Raw genomic sequence first — 27,109 nt, 5'->3', positions numbered from 1 at the left:
TTGCTGTGTTTCATTCTTGCTTGTCTTGTAAAGGAGTTAGCAGCCACTACCACTAATTGCATTTGTGCACACTGACTGCGCCCCAGCAGCCTTCCCCAAACAAAGCTCACCTACCTGGGCCGGTTTAGCAGTGCTGTTCTTCCACGTGAACTTGAGAGCCTCGTCTAGAGTTGCCAACATGAAATTCTGCTTTCTTTCCACAGTATCTCATTAAAGTAAATGAAATCAAGACCAAAAAGGGTGTGGACCTGCTGCAGAACCTTATAAAGTATTACCATGCACAGTGCAAGTAAGTGCTGCCTGGCTTACCAATAGCTGTTATCAGCCCATTCTGGGCCCCTTGGGTTCACTGTTCTTCTCTTGATTCTCTTTCATTGAGTGACTGTCAATAGTAACAGCTAAATGGATGGGAAACTGTAAACAGTATTACTGTCTTCTGTCATTTTGTACAAGTTAGAGCTTACAATAAACGACGATTTGATTCTGAAGCAATGTCTACCTCTACAGCTTGGAGTGCTTCAGATGTTTAGCACTATAGAAAGATTTCTGGGAACGTGTTCTATCCTGAGACAAACATTGCTCTGCACTGCAACACCTTGAATGTATTTGATTTCATTCTGTTCATGAGTCCATGACAGTGTCTGATTATTCATCTTCTTTATTTACTGGGCAAACTGAGATGAGTGGTCAGCTGGAGTCTTTCTTGTGTGTGAGAATATGCCATTACCATTAGCGTCTGTTAGCTGATGGATATACAGAGGAGAGAATGCAAGGTCCTTTCCAAAGCTCACGACCAGCTCTCATAACCTGGAAGAAATAAAGATCATTTGAATTAGATAATAATACACTCAAAACAATAAATGCATAGTTCCTTTTGCTCTTTTTTATCTGTTCAATAACACCAGGCCTAGAAGCACCTTTGTGTGCAAATGACACTTAAAAAAAAAAAATCAGAGTTTGAGTTGCTTAATGGACAAGTTCAAATCCCTGCTGGGCAACAGGCCCCTCACTGAATACCAGTGTCATCTGTCATTTGAGGCTAGAGCTTATAACCAACACCTCCAGATCTTCATGAGGATAGGAGAGTGAAATAAAGCATTTTGAAGTACTTACCGATGGGGCATTTGTGGTATTGGGAACCATTCATATATGTCATTGTTAGGGTGTTTCTCTTTACAGATGACCAAATTAATCTTTATATAAAATTGTTAACTCTTTGCAAGCTAAATTCTACTTCATATAAATGTGCTCTGTAAGTGGAAAGAATATATTTCAATATATATTCAATATATCCACATTTACAAGGTGAAATGTCTACGGAAGCTCTGACCTTAGGCCCTGAGCTACGTTTGTCTTTTTGGTATAGTAGACAGTTACACACTTTAAAGTAAGCTGCAATGATTCCTGGTATTTTTTTAAAGGGGACTTCTTCTTTTTCAAACTTTTATTAGATATTTTCTTCATTTACATTTCAAATGCTATCCCGAAATTCCCCTATACCCTCCCCCGCCTGCCCTGCTCCCCTACCTGGCATTCCTCTGTACTGGGGCATATAAAGTTTGCAAGACCAAGGGGCCTCTCTTCCCAACGATGGCCGACTAGGCCATCTGCTACATATGCAGCTAGAGACACGAGCTCTGCGGGTACTGGTTAGTTCATCAGCCACCAAATGCAGACACTATTGCACATGCCTGCAAGATTTTGCTGAAGGGACCCTGATACAGCTGTCTCGTGTGAGGCTATGCCAGTGCCTGGCAAATACAGAAGTAGATGCTCACAGTCAGCTATTGGATGGAACACAGAACCCCCAATGGAGGAGCTAGAGGAAGTACCCAAGGAGCTGAGGGGGTCTGCAACCCTATAGGTGGAGCAACAATATGATTCCTGATTTTAACTTAAGATGGTATTTTTGTCTTGGATCAGCTTCGGGTGTTTTTTTGTTTTTGGTTTTTGTTTTTTTAAGAAACCTCTAATCTACAAACTTTTACCAAAAGAGATGAATCTCTGAATCTTCTGAATTGCAGCACTTGATGGCAAACCTTTACCTGATTTTAAGAGTCTCTCTTACTCCCCAACTCTGGATAGAAGAGTTTGAGGTCTCCATGCATGTGGGTCCCCAACAGAGAGCGCTTTGCAACCTGTGTGTAAGTTAGCCTCTGTGAGTAGAGTGAGAGCAGCATTATTTAAAGTGGATGCAGCCTGATGCTCCTTATTGCTTTGTTCTTTTCCTTTGTTCCTACCCATAGCCATTCACTGGCCTCCTTCCAAAGGCTAGGTGCTTTGCTAGGTTCTAGAGTTAGATTCAAACAGAGCTGCTTTCTGGGTGTTGTTGAGTGTTCCTGGCAGTCAGGTAGGTAACTGATAATCATAAGGTGTTCTATGACCTATACCATGGGTACCAAGAGGAGAGACTCCTGGAAAAGCTAAGGAGGGCAGTGGCTATATCTGAAAGAAGGTGGTGGCGGGACTTTGGATGGGCCTTGCAGGGCAGGTGGACTTTGAGATATGGTAACAGAACAGAGCCTTTCACTAGAGCCCAGAGAGATTGGCAGAAGGACAGATCCACAGGACAAGCTCCTTAAGAGGTGAGGTTCTGAGCCTTAGGTAGCCAGGTTGACTGATTCTAGGCTTTGTCTCTAAGTTGCCCTATTGTTGGAAGGAAGAAGCTAGGGAGGTTGTCTTCTAGAAATTCTTCCTGCTATCCTAGTCCCTCCCAACCCATATTTAATATGCAGAGTGTAGCCCTGTAAAGCAGTGTCTACTCAAGTCTTTATTTTAAAGATTTCTTCTGAGCTCCAGTTCCAGTTCCCAAAATAGTTTTCAGTACACCCAGCTAGCACTCACCAGGGAGTTTGCTGCATAATGCTTTGGGGAATCACAGCACCTCAGTACGGATCTAGTGTTTACATTGGAAAGAGAGCAGAAACGAACTGTCCCTACCTGTTCCAACTCACCCACATTGCTGCTCACTCACCATGAACATTGCCAATAACATCCTGCTTTCAAAACAAACCGCCCACTCCCTTTACTATGGGATTGATTGTGATCTGCAGAGATAAGAGCATTTACAAGCAGGACTCTTTCATCATAACAGATTATACTAACAAGTAACAGCTCCCAGGAACTGCTGGACAGCCCAGAACGTCTAGACTCACTGGTTTTCACATGTGGCGGTTTCCCTTCTATATCACAGAGTCAGGACACTTTAATTCAGAATTCAGTAGCTTGTCTACAGGGGCATTTGTTTAGTAGATGCTTAATCATGTCAGTACTGACAGAGTAACCACAGAGCCCAAGGGAAATTAGACATCAAAATCAAAGCTCTGTTCATGAAAAGATATTGAGAGAAAAACAGGAAGCCAGTCCACTGAGTGGGGTAAAGCGTCTGTAAGTCACTTCCCTAATAAAAGCTGAGAGTTCTGATGTATACAGAATACAACGACAAAAGGGCACTCCAAGTTTTTGACTGGGCAAAGAGTTTGAATAGCCATTTTTCTGAAGGAGATATATAATTGGAAAGTATCACATGATAAAATATTCAGCATCATTAATCATTAGGGACGTACAAATAAAAATAAGAAGTGAGACACCATTTCATACCCCCTGGGCAAGCTGTAATTAAAATAACACAAATAGAAAGTAAGCTTTGGCTGGGCAGTGGTGGCGCACGCCTTTAATCTCAGCACTTGGGAGGCAGAGGCAGGCGGATTTCTGAGTTTGAGGCCAGCTTGGTCTACAGAGTGAGTTCCAGGACAGCCAGGACTAACAGAGAAATCCTGTCTCAACCCCTCCCCCCCAAAAAAGAAAGAAAGTAAGTTTTGGACAGGCTATGAAAAACAGGAAACCCATTTATCACTATTAGAAACATAAGGTAGTACAATTGTTTGTAAAAGTTATAAAATAAATCCCCAGAAGAGCCAAACAGGGGTATATAAACAGAAGTATATGCATGAAAATTGCATAACTATTATTTACAGTACTTGGAAACATATATACCTATCAAGTTAAACAAATATTCATCCAGCAGAATAGTATTCAGCCAGGCAAAAGAATGAAATATTGGTACATACTTCAACATAAATGAACATATAAAACGTTATGCCAGATACAGAACACCACATAACAGATTGCATGTATGTGTATTGCGAACTCTCTAGAAAAGGTGATCCATAGAGTCCTCAGATTACTGTCCTTAGTTGGAAGGGACAAGTGAGCAGTTTCTTCCTGGGATGATGGAAGTGTTCAAGAATTAGTGTGTAGTGATATAGCTGTCCCTTGTGAGACTAGGCCGGGGCCTAGCAAACACAGAAGTGGATGCTCACAGTCAACTATTGGATGGATCACAGGGCCCCCAATGGAGGAGCTAGAGAAAGTATCCAAGGAGCTAAAGAGATCTGCAACCCTATAGGTGGAACAACATTATGAACTAACCAGTACCCCAGAGCTCTTGACTCTAGCTGCATATGTATCAAAAGATGGCCTAGTCAACCATCAATGGAAAGAGAGGCCCATTGGTCAGGCAAACGTTATATGCCCCAGTACAAGGGAATGCCAGGGCCAAAAAATGGGAATGGGTGGGTAGGGGAGTCGGGGGGGGGGGGAACTTTTGGGATAGCATTGGAAATGTAATTGAAGAAAATACGTAATTAAAAAAAAGAATTAGTGTGTAACTAGAATAGAAATCACATGGCTGGACAGATGGCTCAGCTGTAACGAGCTCTGTCTGTTCTTCCAGGGGTTCAATTCCCAGCAACGACTTGGTGGCTCACAACCATTTATACTGGGATCTCATGCCCTCTTCTGGCATGCAGGTGTACATGTAGATAGAGCACTCATACACATTTTTTTAAAATAGAGTATCATAACTTAAAACTGAATTTACCAACAAAAAGTATCTGGAATGGTTAATGTGCATTATCATTTCTACCAGATTTAGAATCACCAGGGAATTAGCAGTCCTCACCCAACCCCTGGCCCACGCCAACTGTTTCTTGAGGGACTTTGCGAGATTGCTAACTATGGGAAGAAGAGCTACCGTGAAAGTGGGTGTCGCTGACTAGCGGCTTAGTGGAGGAAGGAGAGAGAGCAGAGCCCCTGCACCCCTTCTCCGCATCCTGTCCTGTGTGTTTCTCTGCTGTGTCTTACCCACATATCCACAATCAGCCTCCCCACACAGTGCCCACGCAGGCTAGGAGCTGGAGTGTGGTACAGCCACTGCTGCAGCTGGTGTCTTTAACTTCAGGGTGCATGCCTTAGATGGCATACTGGACATTTTCATCTGATGAGCATGAGATGGGGCACTGCATCTACATTTTAACTATCTTCAGCAGTGGGTCTAATATAGCACTCTCTAGGGTAGCTCTGCTTGAAACAATTGAAATGTCTTTGTAGTTAAATAAGGTGGTACATTCCAGAGTGTTAAATATTGTGGGGTGTAAGAAAGTATCAGCCTAATACCAAGGACTCAGGGATTTGGGGCCTGGTTTAGAGTCTGGGAAACCAGGCTTTGTGTGGATCCCAACGTGGACTCTGAAATTGCTCTCCTTAGAGCATCTAAATCGCACAGGAGCACTGTGGCACGGCAGGGAGGTGATTCTCCTCACTTGTTGGGAGACCACAAGTCTGTGGCAAGCCATCCCATGGGGTAGGGCATGACCTAGAGAAAGGGGCAGCAGGGCATGGGGTTCCAAACACCTAGGCCCTGCTTTCTGTAAACTGAACCACAGGGGAGGGCCCTGAGGAGTGGTCCCCACAAGAGAAGAACTCGCATCACCTGCCCAAGATAAGAACTCACGTCATTACTAGCTTTCAGAATGGGCTTGGTATCAGGCAGTCCTGGGTCTGAGTCCCACCACCATGTGGACCTAGTAAGGTATAGAGCCTTGCAGTGCATTCTCTACAGGGTGGAGACAAAGCTGAAGTGCTTGCCCCATGAGAATCAAGCCAGCAGAACAACTTGTGAGTCGGTGCTCAGCTTGTAGGAAAGGTTCTTCCGTTGTCAGCTCTTGTTATCATCGGGAAGTCACGCAGCAGCTTTCCAGACCCTCGGCACCCCTGTGTCTGTCCGCACACACTGCCTCCTACCTGACCCTCCAGTGGGCAGTTAGACTTCTGTATGCCAGGGGCTAGTTTGTCTTTCTCTCTTTGATTCAAGCATGGTCTGGCTACAAGGAAGTGGTCTGTGTGAGGATGTTAACACGTGTGATATCAGTGAGGACTGCAAGGGTTATTTGTGCCGACTGTGATCTCTCCTAATAGATTTCAAGCAGTAGCCACAAATGTGTTTGTTGACACATCGTTATACAAGTGCTGAACTTGACTTCATGTTTATTATATGGAAACTACTGGGGAAGGGTGTGGGGAGACAGAGGTGGGAAGAATCCTCAGGGTTTGCACATAATTCTATTCCTTCTTTTTACTGATGATGAGTCACTGTTGTTTCCCCTTGTAGTTTCTTTCAGGATGGCTTGAAAACGGCTGATAAACTGAAACAGTACATAGAAAAGCTGGCTGCTGACTTATATAATGTAAGTCCCTACTTCTAGCATGTGCATTTAACTTGTAAGGAGCATCAGGTCCATTTGAAGTCTGTATCAGAAAGGGTGTTAGGCAGAGAAGACCAGTGATAGGTCAGTGTAAACCTGGCCAACAGGTCTTCATCTTAGCAGCGAACCTGTGGAGGCTATGAAGAGTGGGAGGAGCAAATAAGAAATGAAAAGGTAAACACAGGGAGGAGAGGGGAGTGGATACTTAGAGATGGAATAATTATTACTTGGAAATAACTTGGCCGATGAACTTTAAAAGAAAATATATTAGGAATCTGAATGCCTGAGACCAGACAAGGTTAGAGTTACAGATAACAGTCGAGGCATTCCTGATGAGAAGTGCTTTAAAATCTGAAACTCTGAGGACCAACTGGCATGACAGCACAGAACGAAAATTCCACACATGGCCACATCACAATCAAAGTGTAGTTGTGCACATACATGCCAGAAACTCTATGTAGTAGGACATTGTATTTAGCCTGTTTGAGGCTGTGTGGAACAAGTCGATTACATGTTTACACTTTTGCCCCGCCCTTGAGAGATCTCATTTTATTTATACACACGCACACACACACACATATGCAAATATTCCAAATTATAAGAAATACAAAACAATACTAATTCTACACATTTCAGGTTATGTATTATCAGCCTGATTCCTACTGTAGCTTTTGAACAAACATACCTATGTATTTTCCCTAATTTTCTTTTAGTTAGTGAACAGGGATCACTGACAGTTAAATCCCAAGTGCTTAAAAATAAGCAACAGAAATCCCGGTCCTTGTGTAGTTCTATGGAAACTTTGGTGTATGCTTTGGCGATTGGTGTCTCAGTCATTCATATGATTTTCTTCTGACATATTTAATTTTACCATGGTATTCTTTCTGCCCGTCCTTTAAAAGGCTAGAAATAAATGTTACAAGCATTATTTTCTAACCTCATTAAATAGAGGCATTGAGAGCTTTTTGGGTCACCACGTATTGTTTAACAAGAAAGCCGGATACATAACTTGCTAACTCTAAACTCTGGGTATTTTCTCAGGATTAGACTCTACCTCTTACATTAACCAGGCAGTGTAAGTAATGGGAAGATTTACTACAACTATCAAATTGATTTGTTTGATGAGTGGTATATTTGGATAATTAAGCTTTGTTTTTAAAGAAAATGATAAATAACAGGTGTGACTTTTTCTTCCATAGATAAAGCAAACCCAAGATGAAGAAAAAAAACAGCTAACTGCACTCCGAGATCTAATAAAATCCTCTCTGCAACTTGATCCGAAAGAAGTAGGTGGTTTATATGTTGCCAGCAGGGCTAACAGTGTAAGTGAGGCTGCTTGCCATTCCCTTTGTGCTTCTCCGTCTGTGAAACAGGCACATTGATAGCTTCCTGCTGGGGTGGGGGTGGGAACAGGTGAGGGAAAAGATAGAAGTACGTGTCCACAGTGATGCCCAGCATAGAAACTATTCCCACCAGGCAAGGTGGCACTTACCACTGAGAGGCAGAGGCAGGCAGAGCTCTCTGACCAGCCTGGCCTACATATGAGAACCTGTCTCAAAAAGAAGAAACTGTTCTTTCACCTCATAAGTAAATGGTACCCTGGATTCTGCTACTTTGTAGCCTTAGAGTTTTCTTAATGTTAACCTTTGAAGCAGGCAGTATGCCTCGTGATTCTCTTCTTCACACCATGCTTATCATTCTGGGAAGCCTGAAATGGTCTTTCATTTTACCAGAGATTTAAGGAAATATTTTGAGAGAGTCCTTTAGAAACTTGCCCCAGAATCAAGAAAACTCAGTTGAGATGGGCCCTGGATGTTGACAGTATAGAGTGAGTGGTGGATTTAGATTAATGCAGCTCCGATCCTTAGTTACAAATGTCATTTGTCCGGGCATTGATACCTGCTGCACATCTGGCTGTAGTCTGGGTGCTAAGTGTAGGTCCCTTCATGAAGGAGGGTCTAGTGTCATTTGTTACATGGAAGAAAGTCAAATGTGCCTGTTTGTGCAGTTTTGGAGTGCAGTGTTTAATGGTTGTATAAGAGATGCATTTGCTTTGTCAGTGTCCAGTGATAGCTCCCAACAGTGGCATTCACTCTTTTTTTAATTCCTGAAATTTCTGAATGGCATTCATGTGGCCACACAGAGATAAAGCACCCTCCCTCCATCCCCACCCCTAACGCACTGGAAACCTGCACTCACAGCACTAGCCTTTTACAGCGGCCTTCAAAGCTTTCCTTTCCTAAGGCTGTAACTATATGTGTACACAGTTAAAATAATTTTTGTTTTTTTTCTAATTCCATAACTCAATGTGTGTGTATATACATTTAAAAATGATTTTTATCCTTTTTCTTCTCCATATTCAGGTTTTACAGATGTTTGGGAGTTTGGGAAAGTGAGATAAGTCCATCGTTCTTTAATGGCAGATAGTCTCCTGCTCTCCTAGCTCCTATCAGAGCAGGCCTGATTCCCACAAACATCTGTGCACTGAGGCAAAGTCCTTACGTGCAGACTTACGCTGTGACTGTGCCTGTGATCAGGGGCCTGAGACTATCTCGGGAAAAGGGTTTTTTGGGTTTTTTTTGTTTTGTTTTGTTTTGTTTTAATTAGAAGCTGAAGCACACATACTCTCTGCTTGGATATAAAGAGAAGTATTCTTGAATGATTTCTAAGTGTACATGCAAATAGAAAGGCCCAAATGGAAAGGAGAAAGAGTAGACATTTGTCTAAAGGAAGCTGTGATGGCTTGACTGGTTCGCACATAACCACTTCCTATCTTTGTTTTGCTATCCAAGAGCAAAGTCATTTTGCCTTGTATAGGTATTGATGTATTCTACTCAGGTTGGCTAAGAAGCAAAGTTTCATGACAGAAGGAGTATCTAGGAGGTGAAATGAGCATGAAGTGATTATATTTAACTCTACTTGAAGTTAATTAATGGGTTTTAATTGTCACTCCTCCTAAATATTTTGCAGCTAAAATTGTCATTTAACAGCATACCCACCCATCCCTTTCTAACACTATCACCTCTTGTTGCAAAATAATTAGCAAGTTAATTATTTTTAGTGACTTCGAGATAATAGAAACTATCTACCAAGTAAATGTGAAGGACGATATCCACCAGAGAGTTCTTGTCCTCCTAACATTTGAAAGAGTGCAAAGTAATCGAAACTATTTTATGAGAAATTAAAAGCACCCAGCAAACCACCTAACTGACTTCACCAGTTTCTAATGTGACTTGATTGAAGGACACTGTCTTAGTTTTGCTTCCTGGCGCTGTGATAAAATACCCTGACCAAAGCAACGCAAAAGAAGCACAGGCACAGCCCCAGGTTACTGTCCAGGCTGCAAGGACGTCAGTCAGAGAGCTGGAGCAGTCAGGAGCAGAGAGCAGTGAGTTAATGAGTGTGTTCTCGTGCTCAGCTCACGTTCCCTACTCTTGTGCTATCCAGGATCCCCTGTGTAGGACGTGGGGCATCCAGGGTGTGGGGATCTCCTCATCTCACTTAATGCAATAGCCATGAGCCCTTCCAGAGGTCAACCTGACCCTCACCAGACTCTCCACGAAGCTCCCTTCCTAGGTGATTCTAGAGTGTGTCAGGTTGACAATTAAAAAGAAAGTCAACGGCCAAACCTTTACCACAGAGCTTCAAATTTACAATGGCAGGTCAAATCTTAGTGGGCCAAATAGATGATGACCTGACAAGGTGCCACCAAGACTGACGACCTCAGCTTGGTTCCTAGACGCCTGTGGTGGAGAGCACCAACTTCTGCAAGTTGTCCTCTGACGTCAGCAGAGGGGCACACACAAATAAACAAATGCAAAAGGAAAAAAGCCTAGCGACTGTTAAAATAGCTATGAACAGGATCCCCAGATATTTGGAAAGATTATTCTTTCCTCCATCAAGTCAAGTTACTTTCCTTTTTTTTTTTTTTTTTTTTTTTACTAAATGTTCAGTGGAATGACTTACCTTCACCTTAGATAACAGCCCCGCTTCCTGAAAGAACTGCTTGCTGCTGAACTATTTCTAGGGCTGTAACTCTTCCCTTTCTAACAGTGATTCTATGCATTGTGTGTATGAAACACAGAAGTGTCTGAGAACTAGTGGGCCTTTCACGGTGTGGATGCAAGGTGACTCGCTCAGCATGTCACTCCTCCCTCTCTTCAGTGTGCCAAACCCTACCCAGAGCTTAGTCACCCACCACACACTTGCCGTTGGAAATGGGAAGTCCTGTGGTAAAGGTTTGGTTTTCATTGAATACCAGAAAGCATTCACAAAGACCTTAGATCAGTGACTAGGAATTGCATTCAGTTCAGAGGGTTGAGGTTTTACAGATTAATAGTGCATGTCACATGTCAGTGTAGCTTCAAAGAAAGTGATTTCCCTATCTCTGCTAGGGTGCAGGAGGTCAAATTGGAAATCAGTAAGGCAGACTCAGTGAGGTAGATACATTTCCTAGCTCTTGGCACAAAATTGCCCAAAGGTTTCAAGTTCATTGTTTATTTTCAGTGTTGCATATTTTTGCCTAAATGAGTTTGGAATTTGCATTTTTCTTTCCTGAATATGTAGTTGATTTCTCTCATGCTATCAAAACAACTCAAAATCTATTTCATTCTTTAGTTGTATGTGTTAAATTATAAGTAGTACGATAATTTTCCAGTACTTTCTCGAAACTAAATTCACTTTTCATTTATTGATATTGCTACTAAGCACCAGGTGGTGATGGCGGCACATGCCTGTAATCCTAGTGCTTGGGAGGCAGAAGCACGTAGATTTTTGAGTTTGAGGCCAACTTGATCTACAGAGCAAGTTCCAGGATAGCCAGGGCTACACAGAGAAACCTTGTCTCAGAAAACCAAACAAACAAATGGAAAAAAAAAACAAAAAAAAACAAAAAAAAAAACTTCTACTAAGCAAGCTGAATGGCCATTATTTCTCAATGAAGTAAAAATAATTTATGTACATTTATTAACCTATGAAAGTCATTAATTAGCTAATTTCTGGAATTGTAGAGAAAAAAATACAGATCTGGAAGGATTTATTGGACTACTGTACTGTGCTGACCAAGACCATGGTTGTATTTCAAAGTAAACTCTAGAAGCTGGCAAGGTGGCTCACCTGGTGAAGGTGCTTGCCTCCAGGATTGATGACTGACATTCAGTCCCTGGTACCCATGTGGTAGAGGGAGAGACTGATTCCTGGAATTTACACTCCTCCTCATACACACACACACACACACACACACACACACGAAATACATGCATACATTCATTCATACATACATACATAAGTGAGTACAAAAAAATGTAAACAGAAACATTAGAAAGTAAACATTAAGAAATTTTGTAAGAGATTCCTAGATCTCATTCTACCCCACAACCCTGTTCCAGATAATCTGATTTGTTCAATTTTATGGAAGGAATCTGGCCTGTTGAAAACAAACTTCCTTACAGTAAGGGAGAAGTGACTAATAGGGATGGAGAGATGAGTCAGCAGTTGAAAACTTGCTCCTCTGACAGAGGTCCCAGCTCAGTTGCCAGCACCCATATGGTGGTTCACAACCACCCCTAGCTCCTACTGCAGGGGATCTGATTCCCTCTTCTGAACTCCAGGCATGCACATGGTACACAGAGGCAACACATTCATATAGATAAAATAAATGTTAATAAAATAAAATTATCTTTAGAGTAAAAGAAAGGAAGACAGACAGACAGACAGACAAAAAGAATGTCACTTGTAACCCCTTTCATCAGTCTCAGCCTACTGGGTAAAGCCTTCTGGGAGAGAAGGAGAGGAGTGGTCAGAGTGCAAGCATCCTCTACAAAGCCTTATACATTGGATCCCAAGACTCTGCAAGTACACACTGTTGGACCTAGGAGAATGGCACATGGGTACCTACGTATGTGGGTGCATCCACTAACATGCACACACACATGCACATTTCAATTGGGAAACAAGAATACAGAGGACATCACAATATGTGGCTCTGATATTCTGAGTTTTCAGTTTATTTTGGTTTTACTGAGGCATTGGTTCTGTGTTCCCACATTTTGAATGATGTTACCATTTACTGAGAAATGTACGCCTTATCATCTTCATTGTGTTTATCTCCTCACCACACATGAGCTAAAATATGTAACACTTGATTTGATTGGTATAGAAATATTTTACTGCTTTATCATCCAGATTCTATTATGATCATGGATGTGTTTTTTGGTACATCTTTACAATAATCTTTTCTATGTATATTTTATAAACTGCTTAAGTAATGGCTGACAGAGCTTTTAACACAATTAACTATTTTCAATCTTCTGCCTTTTTTTTTCTTTGTTGCTTTGCCCTTCCTGATCGAAGTCTAGAAGAGTAAGTTAATACATTTGTGAGAATGCGTTGTCCTACTATGTACCTAGAGACTTGTCCTCTTGCTGCAACTCCACTATATGTTTATTTGTTTCATTTGTATTTTACTTCTTGGATTTTCATAGTATGGCCATTGTGTCTTGTCTTTCTGTCCTTAGCGTCCACGGCTAGGTACCAGTGGAGTGCCAAAGTGAAAGCAGGCTTGCTTGTTTCTTTTGCTGGAGTGTGCATGCTTTGTCACATCCTAGACTTTTCACACCGTAGGATGCTGATTTCAGACTAAACTCATCGGCATCAGTCTGTTTTGCAGAGAGCCGTAGGCAGATTGTTCCTTTTGTGGAATGTTTGCATAGTTTACTAACTGGGTAACTCAGGAGGTCCAAACCGCTCCCAAATCCAGGATGGTTTTGGGCATTTCAGTAATCAAAAGGTTTCAGAATTCAGATACTTTAATTATAGATGCTCAGTGTATAGATAGTTACAAGATTTGTATGCTGATTGCCAGTGCCCTGCTCCGAAATCTTTTTAATGAAGATGTCCTTTATTTAGAGGACTCCAGCACACACGTAAAGGAGAATAGGTACAGCCGAGGGAAGACACTGCCAGCTTGCACACTCCCTGCATTCTCTTCCCATTTAGCCCTTCCTGTTGCTTCCTGCTGTGAGTGAACACTGAGCCTAAATCAGAGCCCTGTTTCTTTTGTGTTTGAATCAGTACTAAACTAGACCCGGACCCTGGGCTCTGCCTAGGACTTGGTTTGTGAGTCAGGCAAAATATTGACATGTCCTACTTCTTCTGCTAAAATAAAAGGTAGGCCTGGACAGCTCCCAAAGTCCATAATTCCCCCAGGCACAGGCCAGCAGGCAAAGGCTCAGGGGCAGCACAGCATTTGCCAGTCTGTGCTTCTGTTTTCCAGGACTCTCAGAGCCGGCAAGGTGGGTACAGCATGCATCAGCTCCAGGGCAACAAGGAGTACGGCAGTGAAAAGAAGGGCTTCCTGCTGAAGAAGAGTGATGGGTACGTGTCGAGCCCTGGCAGCCCAGTGTGAGGCAAGCATGCCCAGGCAGTGCTCTCCCTGGGACGGTGTCCAGGCTCTTGTTGCGAAAACATACTTAAAAGCTTTCTGAGCTGGTTCTGCTTAAATAGTTGGCCTAACGTGCTGTCCTTACAAGAAGAACGATTGTTCTGCGTCCAGGTAACACCTCTTGCTTGTGACTTACACTTGTAGAAAGCTGAGAAGGGAGGCTCAGCTCTGCTTTATCATTGTCATATTCTCTCCTTGAGATGGCACCTGGCTGCCCAAACCCCAACCTTTGGGGTAACCTGTGACATTGTCTCTGTCACAACCAATCTATCACATACCTTCCCTTTTCTAATTAAAAATAATAGGCTTCTTGTCATCTCAGCTGCTTCTGCTCAGGGGTGAAGTCTTTTTCATGAGTCCTGTGTAGTTGAACTCTGAGTCTTCTCTGTGAGCACCTGCTCCCTGTGGCCACACCTCTTTCTCATCTATGCATAGCCCGCAGGACTGCACCGACAGTGAGAGAGAGCCCAGACTTCAGCCTGGGTGCTCTAACTTAGCATCAGGCATCTAGCGTTTGTCTTTCAAAATGTCCGTATCTGCCTTTGACCATTCTGGACATACTGAAGACAAAAACTGGCTCAAGCTTGTGCTGTCTTCTTTCTTTCAGTCTGTTCCCCCTTCAAACATTCACTTCACACACACACACACAGAAAACATTCTAGCATCCGAAGCACACGGCTAGATGCTAGAAGATAAAAGCTAAGGCAATATGCCTTTCCTGTCATGCATCCTTGGAAAGAAATGGAGAAAGATAAAGGAGATGGTTCAGTGCAGCATGGCCAAGGCCCTGCCTTCAGTCCGTACCTGAAAGAGAACGCTGGGAAGGAAAGGAGCAGAGGAGAGTTATCTACTCTCAGAGTTGGAAACGAAGGCGGCATATACGTTTTTCATATTCATACATGAGAGATGAGTACTAATCCAGAGTTGCTTTTGATGGCTTCTGGGGAAGAGAGAAATGCTGCACCTCTTTTGCGTGAAGACAGACCCCTTAAGAGTAAGCACTTGTATGTTGCGTGATTTTCATTTTCATGCAAATTGCATTAGTAATTTTTAACCCACTTTTGCAATACTTGTTACTTAAAAACTGTTATAAAAAATGAAAGAACAATTTTAGTTTTTTAAATAACTTTAAAACTTTATGCCTCAAAGGTACTTATAGGAGCCATTGCTTGCTTGTATTTTCTCAGAGTAATCCCAGATACTCTCATGCTACAGATAAAGAGAGTCTCTAAGGGTTACGATACATGAGCAAAACCACCAAGCTTTGCTGGGAGGATGCCAAGTGATGACATGGACTGAAGCCCCACCGATGCTTTCTTATTTGTATGAGGTCACTTTCCCAGGAGCAAGGCAGAGCTGTCAAAAGTGCTCACAAAGGGCAGGCGCATTTGCCCCCACGCATGCAGGGGATGTCTTGGGAGTCTCCTCTTTCCTCTGGTGACCAGGAAGCACCTCATTAGCCACCTCAGCCAAAAAGCTGAGAGCCTTTTAATTTCCTTGGCTTTATTAACCATGTAAGAAGATATGAGAACTTGTTTTATATTGTGTTTCCATAATATATGTGAGTAAGAACAGGTAATGAGTGAAACTTTAAGTACAGTGAGTGAGCCTCGCAGGCACTGATCTCTCCAAGTCGGCAGTTTATCATGGGTAGAGAGCAGTGCCTTACTGAGACCTGAACAGGCTCCTGTGAGGGTGAAGTGAGATGCAGGAGCACTTGAGTGAAGCTGCTGCAGGTGTGACTGACAGGTGCTGCCTCTAATCAGACCCAGCCCCAGTCCTTGTGCAAGAAAGTGTATCATTTGGCTGTGATGGAGGAGTTTTCTGGTTGATGGTTCTTATTCCCTCCTGAGGAGACTAGCATGTTGTATATATGTTCAGTTTACATGTAATCTGATGGTGTAAGTTTCCCCTTCCCTCTGTGCAGCGTGCTTTGGAGCAAACTCCTTCTAGTAGTTAAATACACACACAAAAAAATGTTTTTAATTGTATTTGTGGCAGTATTCTTATAATATTGACTTAATAAGTGGAAGGAGGCATGACAGAATATGGTTATGGGCCTAGAAAACCTTCAGTGGCCTCCTGGTACTATTGCTTCTAAGGCAAAGGAAGGCCTGACTTCTTTTCTTGTCTAGGATGTCCGTGCTCCTATGGACCTGGTGGCTATGGTCCCAAGTAGTGCAGCCCATGACTCCCTCCCTCCCTCCCTCCCTCTCCCTCCCTTCCTTCCCTCCCTCTGTGTCTCACCCCCCGCCTCGTGTGTGTGTGTGTGTGTGTGTGTGTGTGTGTGTGTGTGTGTATTGGGACGTGAAGGGGGTAGGTACACACAGATCCTCCCGTGTCCCCCCCTTATGCCTGCATGTGGGGCTTTGTGAAAATCTGTTGATGTGAGCTATTTAAAAAACAGGCTTTTTTTTTTTATCATTTGCTCAAATTTTTCAAAGTGTGTCATGTCTACTTGTGAATCATCTTAACATGGTGTAATTTCCCAGAAGGATCAAAAAGATCTATTTAGGAGGATTCTAGTACCCCTAAGAAGAAAGTATACAAACCCCAAATATAGAATATTCTTACTCAGTATGTAAACCCTAAGCTCTTTTCTACATATTCTGAAGCAGTATCTGACTCTCCCTTGCACAGTAGATGTCATGAGTTTAAACGCCACTATTTATTAACTATGGAGGCAATCTCTAGCAGAGCCCTTTTAGGAAAGTGTCAGAGATGTGGCTAAAAATTCTCATTTGTACTATCCCCTGTGCAGTTCTGCATCCCCATCCCAAAGAAGGGAACTTCTGTGTGGGAACTATAATAAAAGTATTTTTCTGCTACTAGAGTCTTTCTCTTTTCCATTTTCACTGTCCAAAACAGTTCTGCTGTGAGCTTCTCTTTCCATGCCTGCCTATCTGAACTTCTTTCTACCTGGCATAATAACAGACATCCAGGATGCTCTGCTTTGTGTAGTTTGGGGAAGGAAGCTGGTTTTTTCTGGGATAGCTTTTCATAATTACTGTTTTGCCTCCCGCCACATGATTGCACACCTCCCATGAGTCCTGTACAATACCGAGTTCTGTCTGACTTGCTCCCTAGGATCCGGAAAGTGTGGCAGAGACGGAAGTGTGCGGTCAAGAACGGGATCCTGACCATCTCCCACGCAACTGTAAGTGACCGCCAGGCTTTGCTTCCCTGTCCTCGTGCTTTCTTCCCTCGCCTCCTCAGCTCGAGGGCAGAGGAGCTGCTGTAACCAGCATGAACTTTTGACAATGTCCTACTTAAGATTAGTTTTGCTGATGATGTCACATCACAGTTCATTGTCCGAGGAAGTCAGGGCAGGAGCCTGGAGGCAGGAGCTGATGCGGAGCACATGGAGAGGGGTGCTGCTTACAGGCTTACTCTTCATGGCTTGACCAGCCTGCTTTCTCATAGAAACCAGGACCACCATGGTGCCTCGGAGAGGCCACACCAACAATGGGCTGGCACTTCTCCCATTGATCTTATGCAGCCATTTTCACAACTGGAGCTCCTGACTCTAGCTTGTACAAGTTGACATAAAATTAGGCAGCACAGATTAGATTCCTGTGTTTTGTGAATTGGAGCCATATCATTCAGGATGGTCCTTCCCAGTTACTGGGGTACTTGTCCCGTGCTGGCCTACCTGACTGACATGTTCGGGGGCTAGAGAGGGAGCTTTGTTAGTTTGGTTGGTTGGTTTTGGTTTTGTTTGCCCTTTCACCCTAAGTCAGGTAGGGCTTGAATCCTAAGGCTTTGGGAGAAAGAGAATTAATTGTTACCCTGAAAAGCCTGTGAACTATAAAGATAGTAGAGGACTTTCTTTGCTTGAAAAAGTAATATAGGAAACAAAACATTGCATGTAAAATCTTCAGTCATGTTGTTAGAGTGTATTAGTAAAGCAGGGCCTTTCTGATTTGGCATTTTTACACTTAAAAATAATCTTTAAATTTTCAAGGAGGATAAAGGCCATAATGGGAGATGTATCACAGAGGAGTGAAAATTACAAAGTATATACTGTCATTGGGACAAACTGACAGCCTATAGATCGGGAAAAGATCTTCACCAACCCTACATCTGACAAAGGGCTAATATCCAAAATATATAAAGAACTCAAGAAGTTAGACACCAGCAACCCAAATAACCCAATTAAAAAATGGCATACAGAGCTCAACAGAATTCTCAACAGAGGAATCTCAAATGGCTGAGAAGCACCTAAAAAAGATGTTCAGTGTGCTTAGTCATCAGGGAAATGCAGTTAGAAATGACTGTGAGATTCCACCTTATACCAATCAGAATGGCTAAGATCAAAAATTGCAAGTGGGAGCACCTGCTGGTGAGGCTATAGAGCAAAGGGAACACTCCTCCACTGCCGGTGGGATCGCAAACTTATACAACTGCTCTGGAAATCAATTTAGCAGTTTCTCAGAAGATTGGGAGTAGTTCTACCTCAAGACCCAGCTATAGTACTCCTGGTCATATACCCAAGAGGTACACCCACTATACCACAGGCACACTTTCTCAACTATCCTCATAGCAGCTTTATTTCTAATAGCCAGAACCTGGAAACAATCTAGATGCCCCTGAACTGAAGAATGGATACCAAGAGGTTTGGTTTTGTTTTGTTTTGTTTTTTAAAAACATGTGCAACTTAACCCAGTGACCTCTACTTAGAGGGGAAAAAAATTGAGTTAAAGTTCAATACTCCTGGGTTAAATGATGTTCTTGACAAGCTAAGTCAGCTGCAAATAGACTTCATAAAATGAGCAGTGGGTGTGCATTCCATTGCTAGTTATAGATGGGGGGGGGGGTAGGTGTACATTAGATTACTAGTCCATTTCAGTTGAGAAGAAGTACTAAAAAGAAGTACTGCTCTTCCATAAAATCTATTTCACTCAATCACCTGATAGCCCATGGCATCCTGAGTTTAATTTCATAGATGAAGAAACCAAAGCACCAGGAAGGCCATGACTTGGCTGTTACCTGGCAAAAATGGGAAAACAAATGCAGGTCTTTGGGACTTTGATCCACTTTGCCCGCTTGGCTCACTCTGCAGAACCTACTGTCTTTCTGAGTCTTGACCCTGGGCACTGGTCCTTGCCTTACTAAAGGTTCCTAGCACACTCCTTAAGAATATCACCTGCAAGCTGGACGTGGTGGTGCACGCCTTTAATCCCAGCACTCGGGGAGGCAGAGGCAGGCGGATTTCTGAGTTCGAGGCCAGCCTGGTCTACAAAGTGAGTTCGAGGACAGCCAGGACTACACAGAGAAAACCCTGTCTTAAAAAAAAAAAAAAAAGAAGAAGAAGAATATCACATGCATCCTAAAGACTGCTCTTCTTTATGAAATTGGAGTAGTTACATCATCTCTGTCCCTTATCCCTGCAGAATTGTGTGTTTTACCTGAGGGTTCCCTTCAGACAACCTTGCTAACTGTCATGACAGTTGTGACCAGCCCACCCATGAGATGCCTGAAGTCCTTCTCACCTGCTTGGACAAGTTACTAGTTTCTTTGTGACTGTCTGTAATGATTAAACTTCATTGTCAACATGACTGGATTTAGAATTGCTGAGAAGACACACCTCTGCCCTTGTATCTGTAAGGGTATTATTCATAGAGAGGTTTAACTGAGAAAGAAATGCCCACCCTAAGCATGGGTTGCACCTGCATAGAGGCAGGAGGTCCCAGAATGATGGAAAAGAAGGAAATGAAGTCCGGTGAGCCGGCATTCATCTCTCTGTTCATCACTGCGGTTATAATGGGACTGGCTGTCCCGCATTCCTACTGCCGTGTTTCCCTGCCACAAGGACTGTTTCTCCTTAACTCAGGAGCCAAAGGAAAACCTTCTTACCCTAAGTTCCCTTGAATGGAGTATTTTGTCACAGAAACAAGGAATGTAGTCAATATGCTATCTTGCTTCTATTTGCTTATTCAGTCTTCATTCCACCATTCTCCAAGTGTAGACCTGGACACTCCAGTTACAGAGGTAGAACGTGAGATCATTTGGACACACCCCTAATCCATCACGTGTATACTAGAGTGTGTTTCTGACTATTTGTGAAAGGCTGATGCCGTGTACTCTAGTACCTTCTACAGGAGAGCGCTTCCTGTCATCCCCAGGAGACAGTTGACCAGTTACACGATGGCTTTCCCATGCTCTATTTTGCTGCTGTACAAGGCTTTCTGGTAGGACACCATATGGGTGATGAGGGCATCGTTGTGCTGTTTCCTTGGTTATTTGACCTTGATCAATTTGCTAAAGATGAAAACTCAGTTCTCTCCCCTTCTCTTTCTGTTTCCTGCCAAAAGACATTACTGTGGCCAAGCCAACTGTTTTCTGTGTATTCTAATTAACAACAAATAACACATGGGCCACACTGTTTGGTGGCTAATAGACAGTGGCATCTGTCAGATTGGCGTCTGAATCCCAGTTTGCTGTTCACTCTGTGACCTTGAAAAAAGTGTTCAGCTCAAAAATCTCCTGAGGATTAAAAGAGATGGGGGGGGGGGCGGCACGTGTGAGGTTAACAGCTTACAGCTGTTACTGTTGCCTCTTTGGATGGCATTACTGAAGTCTACTGACATAGAGCTTGGGTGAAGGAGAAAATGAGTCCCTTCCCTGGCTCTGATCCCCTCCCATCAAGTTGTTACTGTTACCCACTGTTCTCTCTCTAGTCCAGACATTTCTGCTGGCAACTACATCACAGCCCTGCCCCCACAGAAACACGCTGCTGGGCACATAGAATTTGGATGAAAATCAAAGCCAGTAGTGTCCTCAGTAGACAATTGTCAGGGGTCCTGCCAAGGTGAGGGACACAGACAATGCCCCTACTCACGTGTGGGTTCACAGAACAACTGGAACCTCTAGAGTATAGCCTCACTTGGTCCTCAAGACACCCTCAGGACAGGGGTTGCTGTCTTCAGTTCTCACAGGGCAGGTGGTGAGAAGCAAGAAGGAGCCACGTTTGTTTATCTTTGGAGTGCCAGCAGCTAGCACTGTGCTGGGCTCAGTAAATATAGTCAGTGCTCGGTGATTGCATCTTTTTTCCTTTGTGGGACAGCCTTGTTGTATAGCCCATGCTGACCTCGGGTACATAATGCTGACTCACTTGTAAGAGCTGGGATCACATGTGTGTCTTACTGAATTTGCTTCAATGGATGTTTTTAAATTAAACTACATTTTGTGGCTTAGCCTCAGCCTATACTCCATGCAGTTTGCAGCGCTCAAGCTCCTAGTTCTGCTCTTTTTGTCATACATAGAGCATCCCTGGGGTGAAGCACTGTCCCTCATCATTGGATCACCATAGTGTCAAGATGGGGAGTACACTGAGATCTTCTAGGAAGAGGGGCCGGTGGAGGGTTTAGGAAGGTCTATTTGAATCTGAAGATTGCCCACATAATATTTTATGTTTTTAAATGCCTTCAGATTCCCTTATGATTAGCACTGAAACAGCTATTAAGTTGATATTCACCTTTATCTTTAGACAGCCCTAAAGTTACCAGAAAAGTCAGGACTCTTGCTAAACTGGAAGGCTGAAGGTGATGTGTGTCCAGTGCTAGGAGGCTCTCTGTTTGCAGCTGAGAAATATTACGAGTATGGCTTGGTGTAGAGGTGTTACTTCTTGCTAGAACACAATGCAGGAGGCCCACAAGTTCTGCTAGCAACCAGAGTGCAGCACTGTGAATCCAGCTGCAAACTAAGTGAGCTTGAGCCTCGCTGTGGTTGAGCTTCTTCGCCCATCTTCTCCTGTAGCACGCCCGGTAGCATGCTGGATGGCAGGAAGCACTCCTTAGTTTGGTGGTTGTTATCTCTGTGAGCTGAGATGGGACTGCACCGTCTGCATCCATGGAGCTGGACCTTCTGAGAAAATCCCCTCTCTGACACAAGATCTCTAGTGACAACTGGCTGTAGAAATTGGAGCCATTAGTAGTGCCTGATTCATTGGTGGTCGTAAAGATTAAGTGGGTTCATTGATTATGAGCAATTAGGACAGGATGTGGGGCAGAGCTAGCGCTCAGTACATGTCAGCTGCTGTTGTCAGTACACCATTATCTGCCTGATGTGTTGCTGCCTCCAAGGTGTTGACTGAGTTTATCAAAATCCTTCAGTATCGCTCTCCCTTTACGTCTAGGCATACTTTACAAAGTCACTTTGAGGCATAGTTTTTTACCATTAGAATTTAAATTTCTACCTGGTGGGAGTTGGGAGTTAGTTCTGTCTATTCCCGGGACACTTGGCTAGAGGAAGAATTGGGTGTCGATCTCTTTGTCCTTGATCTTTCTGCATCAGTAGACAGTTCCCAAGAGCTCTTGTCTTTCAGGCCTGTCCAGAGCTCTCAAGACAACATTCTCCAGCCAGGGCTGGCTTTACCACATGCACTGGCAACACATAGAAGAAGCAAGATGCACCTGCAAGATGATTGATGCCTTCAGTGTGCTGCATTTAACACCTTGCCTCTGTGGCTGGCCTTTGTGGCATTTTTTTTTTCTTAGCCTCTTGGGGACTCTCCTATGCTTTCACATATGCACATTGTCCTTGGGAGGAGAGATTTGTTTTTCTTTCTTCCAACAAATCAGAAAGTAGCACTGTAAATTCCAGGAGGACAAACTTGGGCTGCTACCTGTTAAACTTGGGCTAAACCCTGAACAAGCTATAAAACTTTGATGAGTTATTTCATCTTTGGAAGCCTTAGTTTCTCAGGTACATAATTTCCTCATTAAAGTGTTTTGTTGATTTTTTTTCCTGAGCCCAGCACTGGGATAGGGACTAAATGCAGTGATTAAAAGGGTGGCCCCTGCACTCTTGGAGCTTAGAGTAAACCTAGGAAAGGTACTGTAGAAGAAACTAGCAGGATACTGTGATAGAAAATGAAGGGACCACTCCCTCCTCCTAGTCAGAGCTGAGCACACCATGCTACAGCTAAGTGAACAGCCATTTCGACAGCAGAGAGCTCAGTCCAAAATCCCCAGCCTAGACACCCTGTTGAGGGAGCTTCGAGAAGCTGGTATGGAGAGTTTGCATTTTTTAAGGACGATTCTTGGAGCATTGTCACTGTTTAAGACTCCTAGATAACAAAAAGAGACAGTCCTCAAAGTCACTGCCTGCTGCATTTTCTTGACCCTGTAGTGCTTTACTTTTCTATTTCTATTGATTTCTCATCCACTTGAACGGGTTCCAGGTCTCCTCCAGCACAAGGCAGTACCTTCCACCATGCTACACTTTGACATCCCTTCTCTCTCTTTTTAAAACTTATCTATTTTCTGTTTATGTTTATTAGTATTTTGCCTGTGTGTGTGCTTGTATACCACATGTACCTGGAACCCATGGAGAACAAAAATGGGTTTTGGATCTCCTTGAACTGGGGTTACAGATGGTTGTGACCTGGGAACTAAACCCAGGTCCTCTGCAAGAGCAACAAGGGCTTTTAACAGCATGGCCTTCTTTCTTGCCAGGGGCTTGTGGCAGTTATTGAGCACATGTCAAGTACTCAGGTTCCCCGGGAGACACTAGGCATCTAATCCTGAGTGGGACTCCTGAAGGGACTAAAGGGCTGGCCATCTCTGTTTCCAGGCACCGGCCTCAGAAGTACAAAGAGGTTTATTTTTTTACCTCAGCCTGGTTAGGGTCAGGCTTATATCCAAAGTAATTAACGATATCCTCGTCTTGTTTGTGATGCAGAGCGGTTCAGCGGGACGATTGGGGTTGCAATTTCCTTTCTGAACACAATTCCTGCAGCTGTGTCCTACTGACAGAGAAGTAGGACTGTGCCAGCAACTCTGCAGCCCTGTCACAAAGGGAATCACGGGCCACAGGACCAATGAGTGGGGCCTCTTTGTTTTATGGAGGCAAAGCCTGATGGAGTTGATTGGCAGTGCTGGTCTGCATGCAGACTGATGTTCATGGCCCAGTGACTTGTCAGGCAGAGGCAGCCATGCCCCCTCTGTTTCATAGAACGGACCCAGGGGTTCCTTAATTAAAATGTTTCTTATCAGAAACTTGACTGTGTTTGCCCTTAGATGAGTATAGTGTCAGCTGAAAAGCAGTTTTTAAGAGCAGTATATACAAGTTGAGCCAGTGCTTGTTGAAGAATAAAAAGCATGCTCCACAGAGAAATCCTGTTAAAATCAAAGTAATAGCAGAGGTTATAAAACGGTGATTAACCAGGTGACGTTCCTCCCACGCAGTGTCTCAGCTTCTCCTCCGTGAGTTTGTGTTATTTTAATGAGAGGTGAGTCGGCACAAGGCCACACCTGGGCGTTTAGGAGCACCGAGCTGTAAAATCTTCATTTCTGACAGCTGTACAGCTAGGTATGGCGCAGGCATTCCTGAATGAAGTCCCTCCTGAGAGGCCCCTCAGGAGCATCAGCCCTGCCCCCCACCTGTCATCCAGGACCTCGGTGGAAAGCTTACTTTTGAATGTTGACCTCTCGAGTCTCCAGCCTCTGCCACACCTTAACTCAGACACTCATTCGTGGTCAGCTGTGTCACTCTCAGCTTCCACCAGCCACTTGGGTGAAGCCCTGCATGGCCGCTGCTCCTTCTGCACCTGCCGCTCTTCACGCTCCCCAGCTCATCTAGCCTGTTCACTCTCTGCTTTGCTAGGGACTTCACTGCAAGACATGGCTCACTTCATCTGAGTCCTCGGTATACGCCTCAAGCCTCAGACCCAACACTCCTGAACAGCCGGCAGACGGGCTCTCAGATAATCAGCTTTTCCTAGAGCTGGTGACAGCGGTGCTTTTCACGAGCACTTAAAGACGTGGAAGAACCTTTAGTAACCAAATGAATGAGAAACTATTTCACCTTCTGAAATGTCTCTTCATCCAGCTGACTTAGGAATTTGGGTGGGAATCAGATACGCAGCCACTCCCTGAGGGCTGCCGCTATTTCTGCCTTTCCCTGCTGGCCTGCACGGTGGTGTAGGGAAGAGTGGGGGCTCTGGTCCCCTCAGCCACTGGCTTACTCAGCATGCTGGGGAAGGTCATTAGCATCTCTCTCCCTCATGTTGTCTAGTAAAGGAAACTAAAAGCATTTCTTCGAATGTACAGGAAGTATTTACTGTGTTCTTGGAAGGTAGGACTTTGATTGATATTTGAGTGCTTGCTGTATACATGGCATAGTTTAGTAAGCACGAAGCACACCATTGTTTGAAAGGAAAACAGCCATAGAGATGGGCGGCTTGTGTGAGAGGAAGGCTGCTGGCTCAGGAACCACGGCCTCTAGACACCGGAAAGAAAGATGTGGAGGGGTTCGAGTGGGAAGGGGACAGTATATACATACTTTACTTCCTGGACTGCCCCACCACGATGCAGCTGGGCCAAGTTGTTTAGTTTTGCTCTCATTTTAATCTGTGGAAAGATTGTCGTCTTTCATCAATATACCTATAATTTAGTCTAAATGTCAAGAGTGGTTTTGAAATTTCGTAACTTAAACAAACAGCTAGAATTACCATTATTGCTAATTTCTGTGCTTCTGCTAAAGCTCTTCGGACTTGAGTAGAACATTCCCCAGGCCCGTCCGTCCCTAAGCCTTTTTCTCATGTCCCTCTGCTCAGCATTGGGTAGCAGCTGCTTTGTTTGCTACACCTATTGCAGTTCAGCCTGGGGGAGAATATGTGTGGTATAGGCAGGATGTGTCCCTGTCACTTGAGGTTCGTGTTGACGCCGCAGCCTGACCATTCTGTAGGATAAATATCACCCAAGTATTATTGCTAGTGGAGTAAACGGGTTCAGCCCTTATGTGAAGCTGTCCAGCAGATACTTTGAAGCCAGTGAGTACTTAGCAATGAGAAGAGAGGACGCTGGCTGACTTGTCTATGCGCAGCTAATACTGAATTCACTGGTTCTTTAAGATTTTGCATCTATTACTGGGTGTTTCTGGCATTAAGAAGCACCTAGGAATATCAGATTTGGAATGAAGAAATTATGTTAGCTTTCTGCCATGTTTAATATGAATATTGTCAAATGTTTCTTAAACTTTCAAAACCAGATTTCTCTACTGAAGGATCCTAAACATTGGTTTAAAAGATTTTTTTTTAAGAAATCCTGAAACCTCTTATTATACCTAATCAATTTAAGCTTGGGAAGTTCTTCCATATGTCTGGCTCAAATCTTACATGGTTTGAGTGCATTTTTTTTCCCATTGGTACATATGGAAAACAGCTGCCCAGCCTTCGCAGTGACAATGTTTATGTATGTGCTTTTAGACACTGGTAAGGTCACACCCACTCTTCTTTCTCTGAACTGTGATTGGTGCCTTTATCCCGTCTTAACAGTTTCCTTTTCCCACCTCTTTAATCATCTCCTGATTCCCCTAAGCATTGTACAGCCTTCCTCAAATCCAGATTCCAAACAGAACATAATATTCAAAGGCTCACCATTAGACAAAGTCCCTTCCTTCCTTTCCAGTCTTAGCAGGCGGTCATGTGCCACAGTCAATCAGAAAGGAAATGGGTAACACTGTCAACCTCCAGAAAAATGAGATGGAGGATCCACAACAGATGGGGCCCAGTTTGTAGGCAGTCAGCAAGCCAAACTCAGATCTGTGTGAGAAACACTCACAGGCTCACGCCTCCTGCCTCCCCTCCCGGTCTGGGTTCAGCTGGTGATCCTGCAGCACAGGGACCACCTCCTCCTCCTAGCTACAACTCTCAGTACTGTCTCCAGTTGTGAGTCAAAGGTGGATGCAGTGACTGTGAACGCCCAGTGCCTTTGCCTCTGCTCCCCATACTCCGTCCTGTGAAGCAGCTAGTTTTGGCCTGAGGGCGCTGTGAAGCAGCTAGTTTTGGCCTGAGGGCGACGTTCTCTGGAGGGGTCTCCACAATGCTGAGCACACACGGGGAACTGTTTGTTTTCTAGGGCCTGCTGCTTAGGGGAGATGTAGTATGTGTTGAAACTTCTTGCTCAGCACCATTCCTGATGCTTAGACCTCAGAGTGGTTTGCTGTGTATCCTCTCTGTCCCCTCCGTGTCCTTAAAACGTGAAGTTCCTGAGTGGCAACTGGGTCTTTCTTGAGGTCAAGACTGTCATCTGAAGTAGGCATGCAGGTCTGACCAGGAAGTTGCACAGATTTCTTGAGCTCAAACAGCTGAGCTCAGACAGCCTTGACCGTTCTTTTC

The 27,109-nt window shown here is 43.9% G+C and overlaps 1 protein-coding gene across 21 annotated transcripts in view; it reads left to right on the top strand.

The window, feature by feature from the left end:
- Positions 1–27,109, top strand: part of Asap1 (ArfGAP with SH3 domain, ankyrin repeat and PH domain1) — a 296,102-nt gene that overhangs the window by 216,193 nt on the left and 52,800 nt on the right. For 8 of the 21 annotated variants that reach the window (NM_001276467.1, NM_010026.3, XM_006520397.2 and 5 more), the window contains 6 exons: positions 204–289; positions 6,452–6,527; positions 7,745–7,867; positions 12,897–12,905; positions 13,819–13,919; positions 17,074–17,143. In NM_001276467.1, the coding sequence (NP_001263396.1) occupies positions 204–289; positions 6,452–6,527; positions 7,745–7,867; positions 12,897–12,905; positions 13,819–13,919; positions 17,074–17,143 (465 nt within the window). The remainder of the gene's footprint in view (positions 1–203; positions 290–6,451; positions 6,528–7,744; positions 7,868–12,896; positions 12,906–13,818; positions 13,920–17,073; positions 17,144–27,109) is intronic. The other 13 variants (NM_001276461.1, NM_001276462.1, XM_006520393.2 and 10 more) reach the window with 3 other exon arrangements.

The sequence above is a fragment of the Mus musculus genome, chromosome 15 (genome assembly GCF_000001635.26).
Source record: "Mus musculus strain C57BL/6J chromosome 15, GRCm38.p6 C57BL/6J".
Classification (NCBI taxonomy): domain Eukaryota; kingdom Metazoa; phylum Chordata; class Mammalia; order Rodentia; family Muridae; genus Mus; species Mus musculus.
The sequence above is the reverse complement of the archived record's forward strand: the minus strand, read 5'-3'. Positions and strand labels throughout refer to the sequence as shown.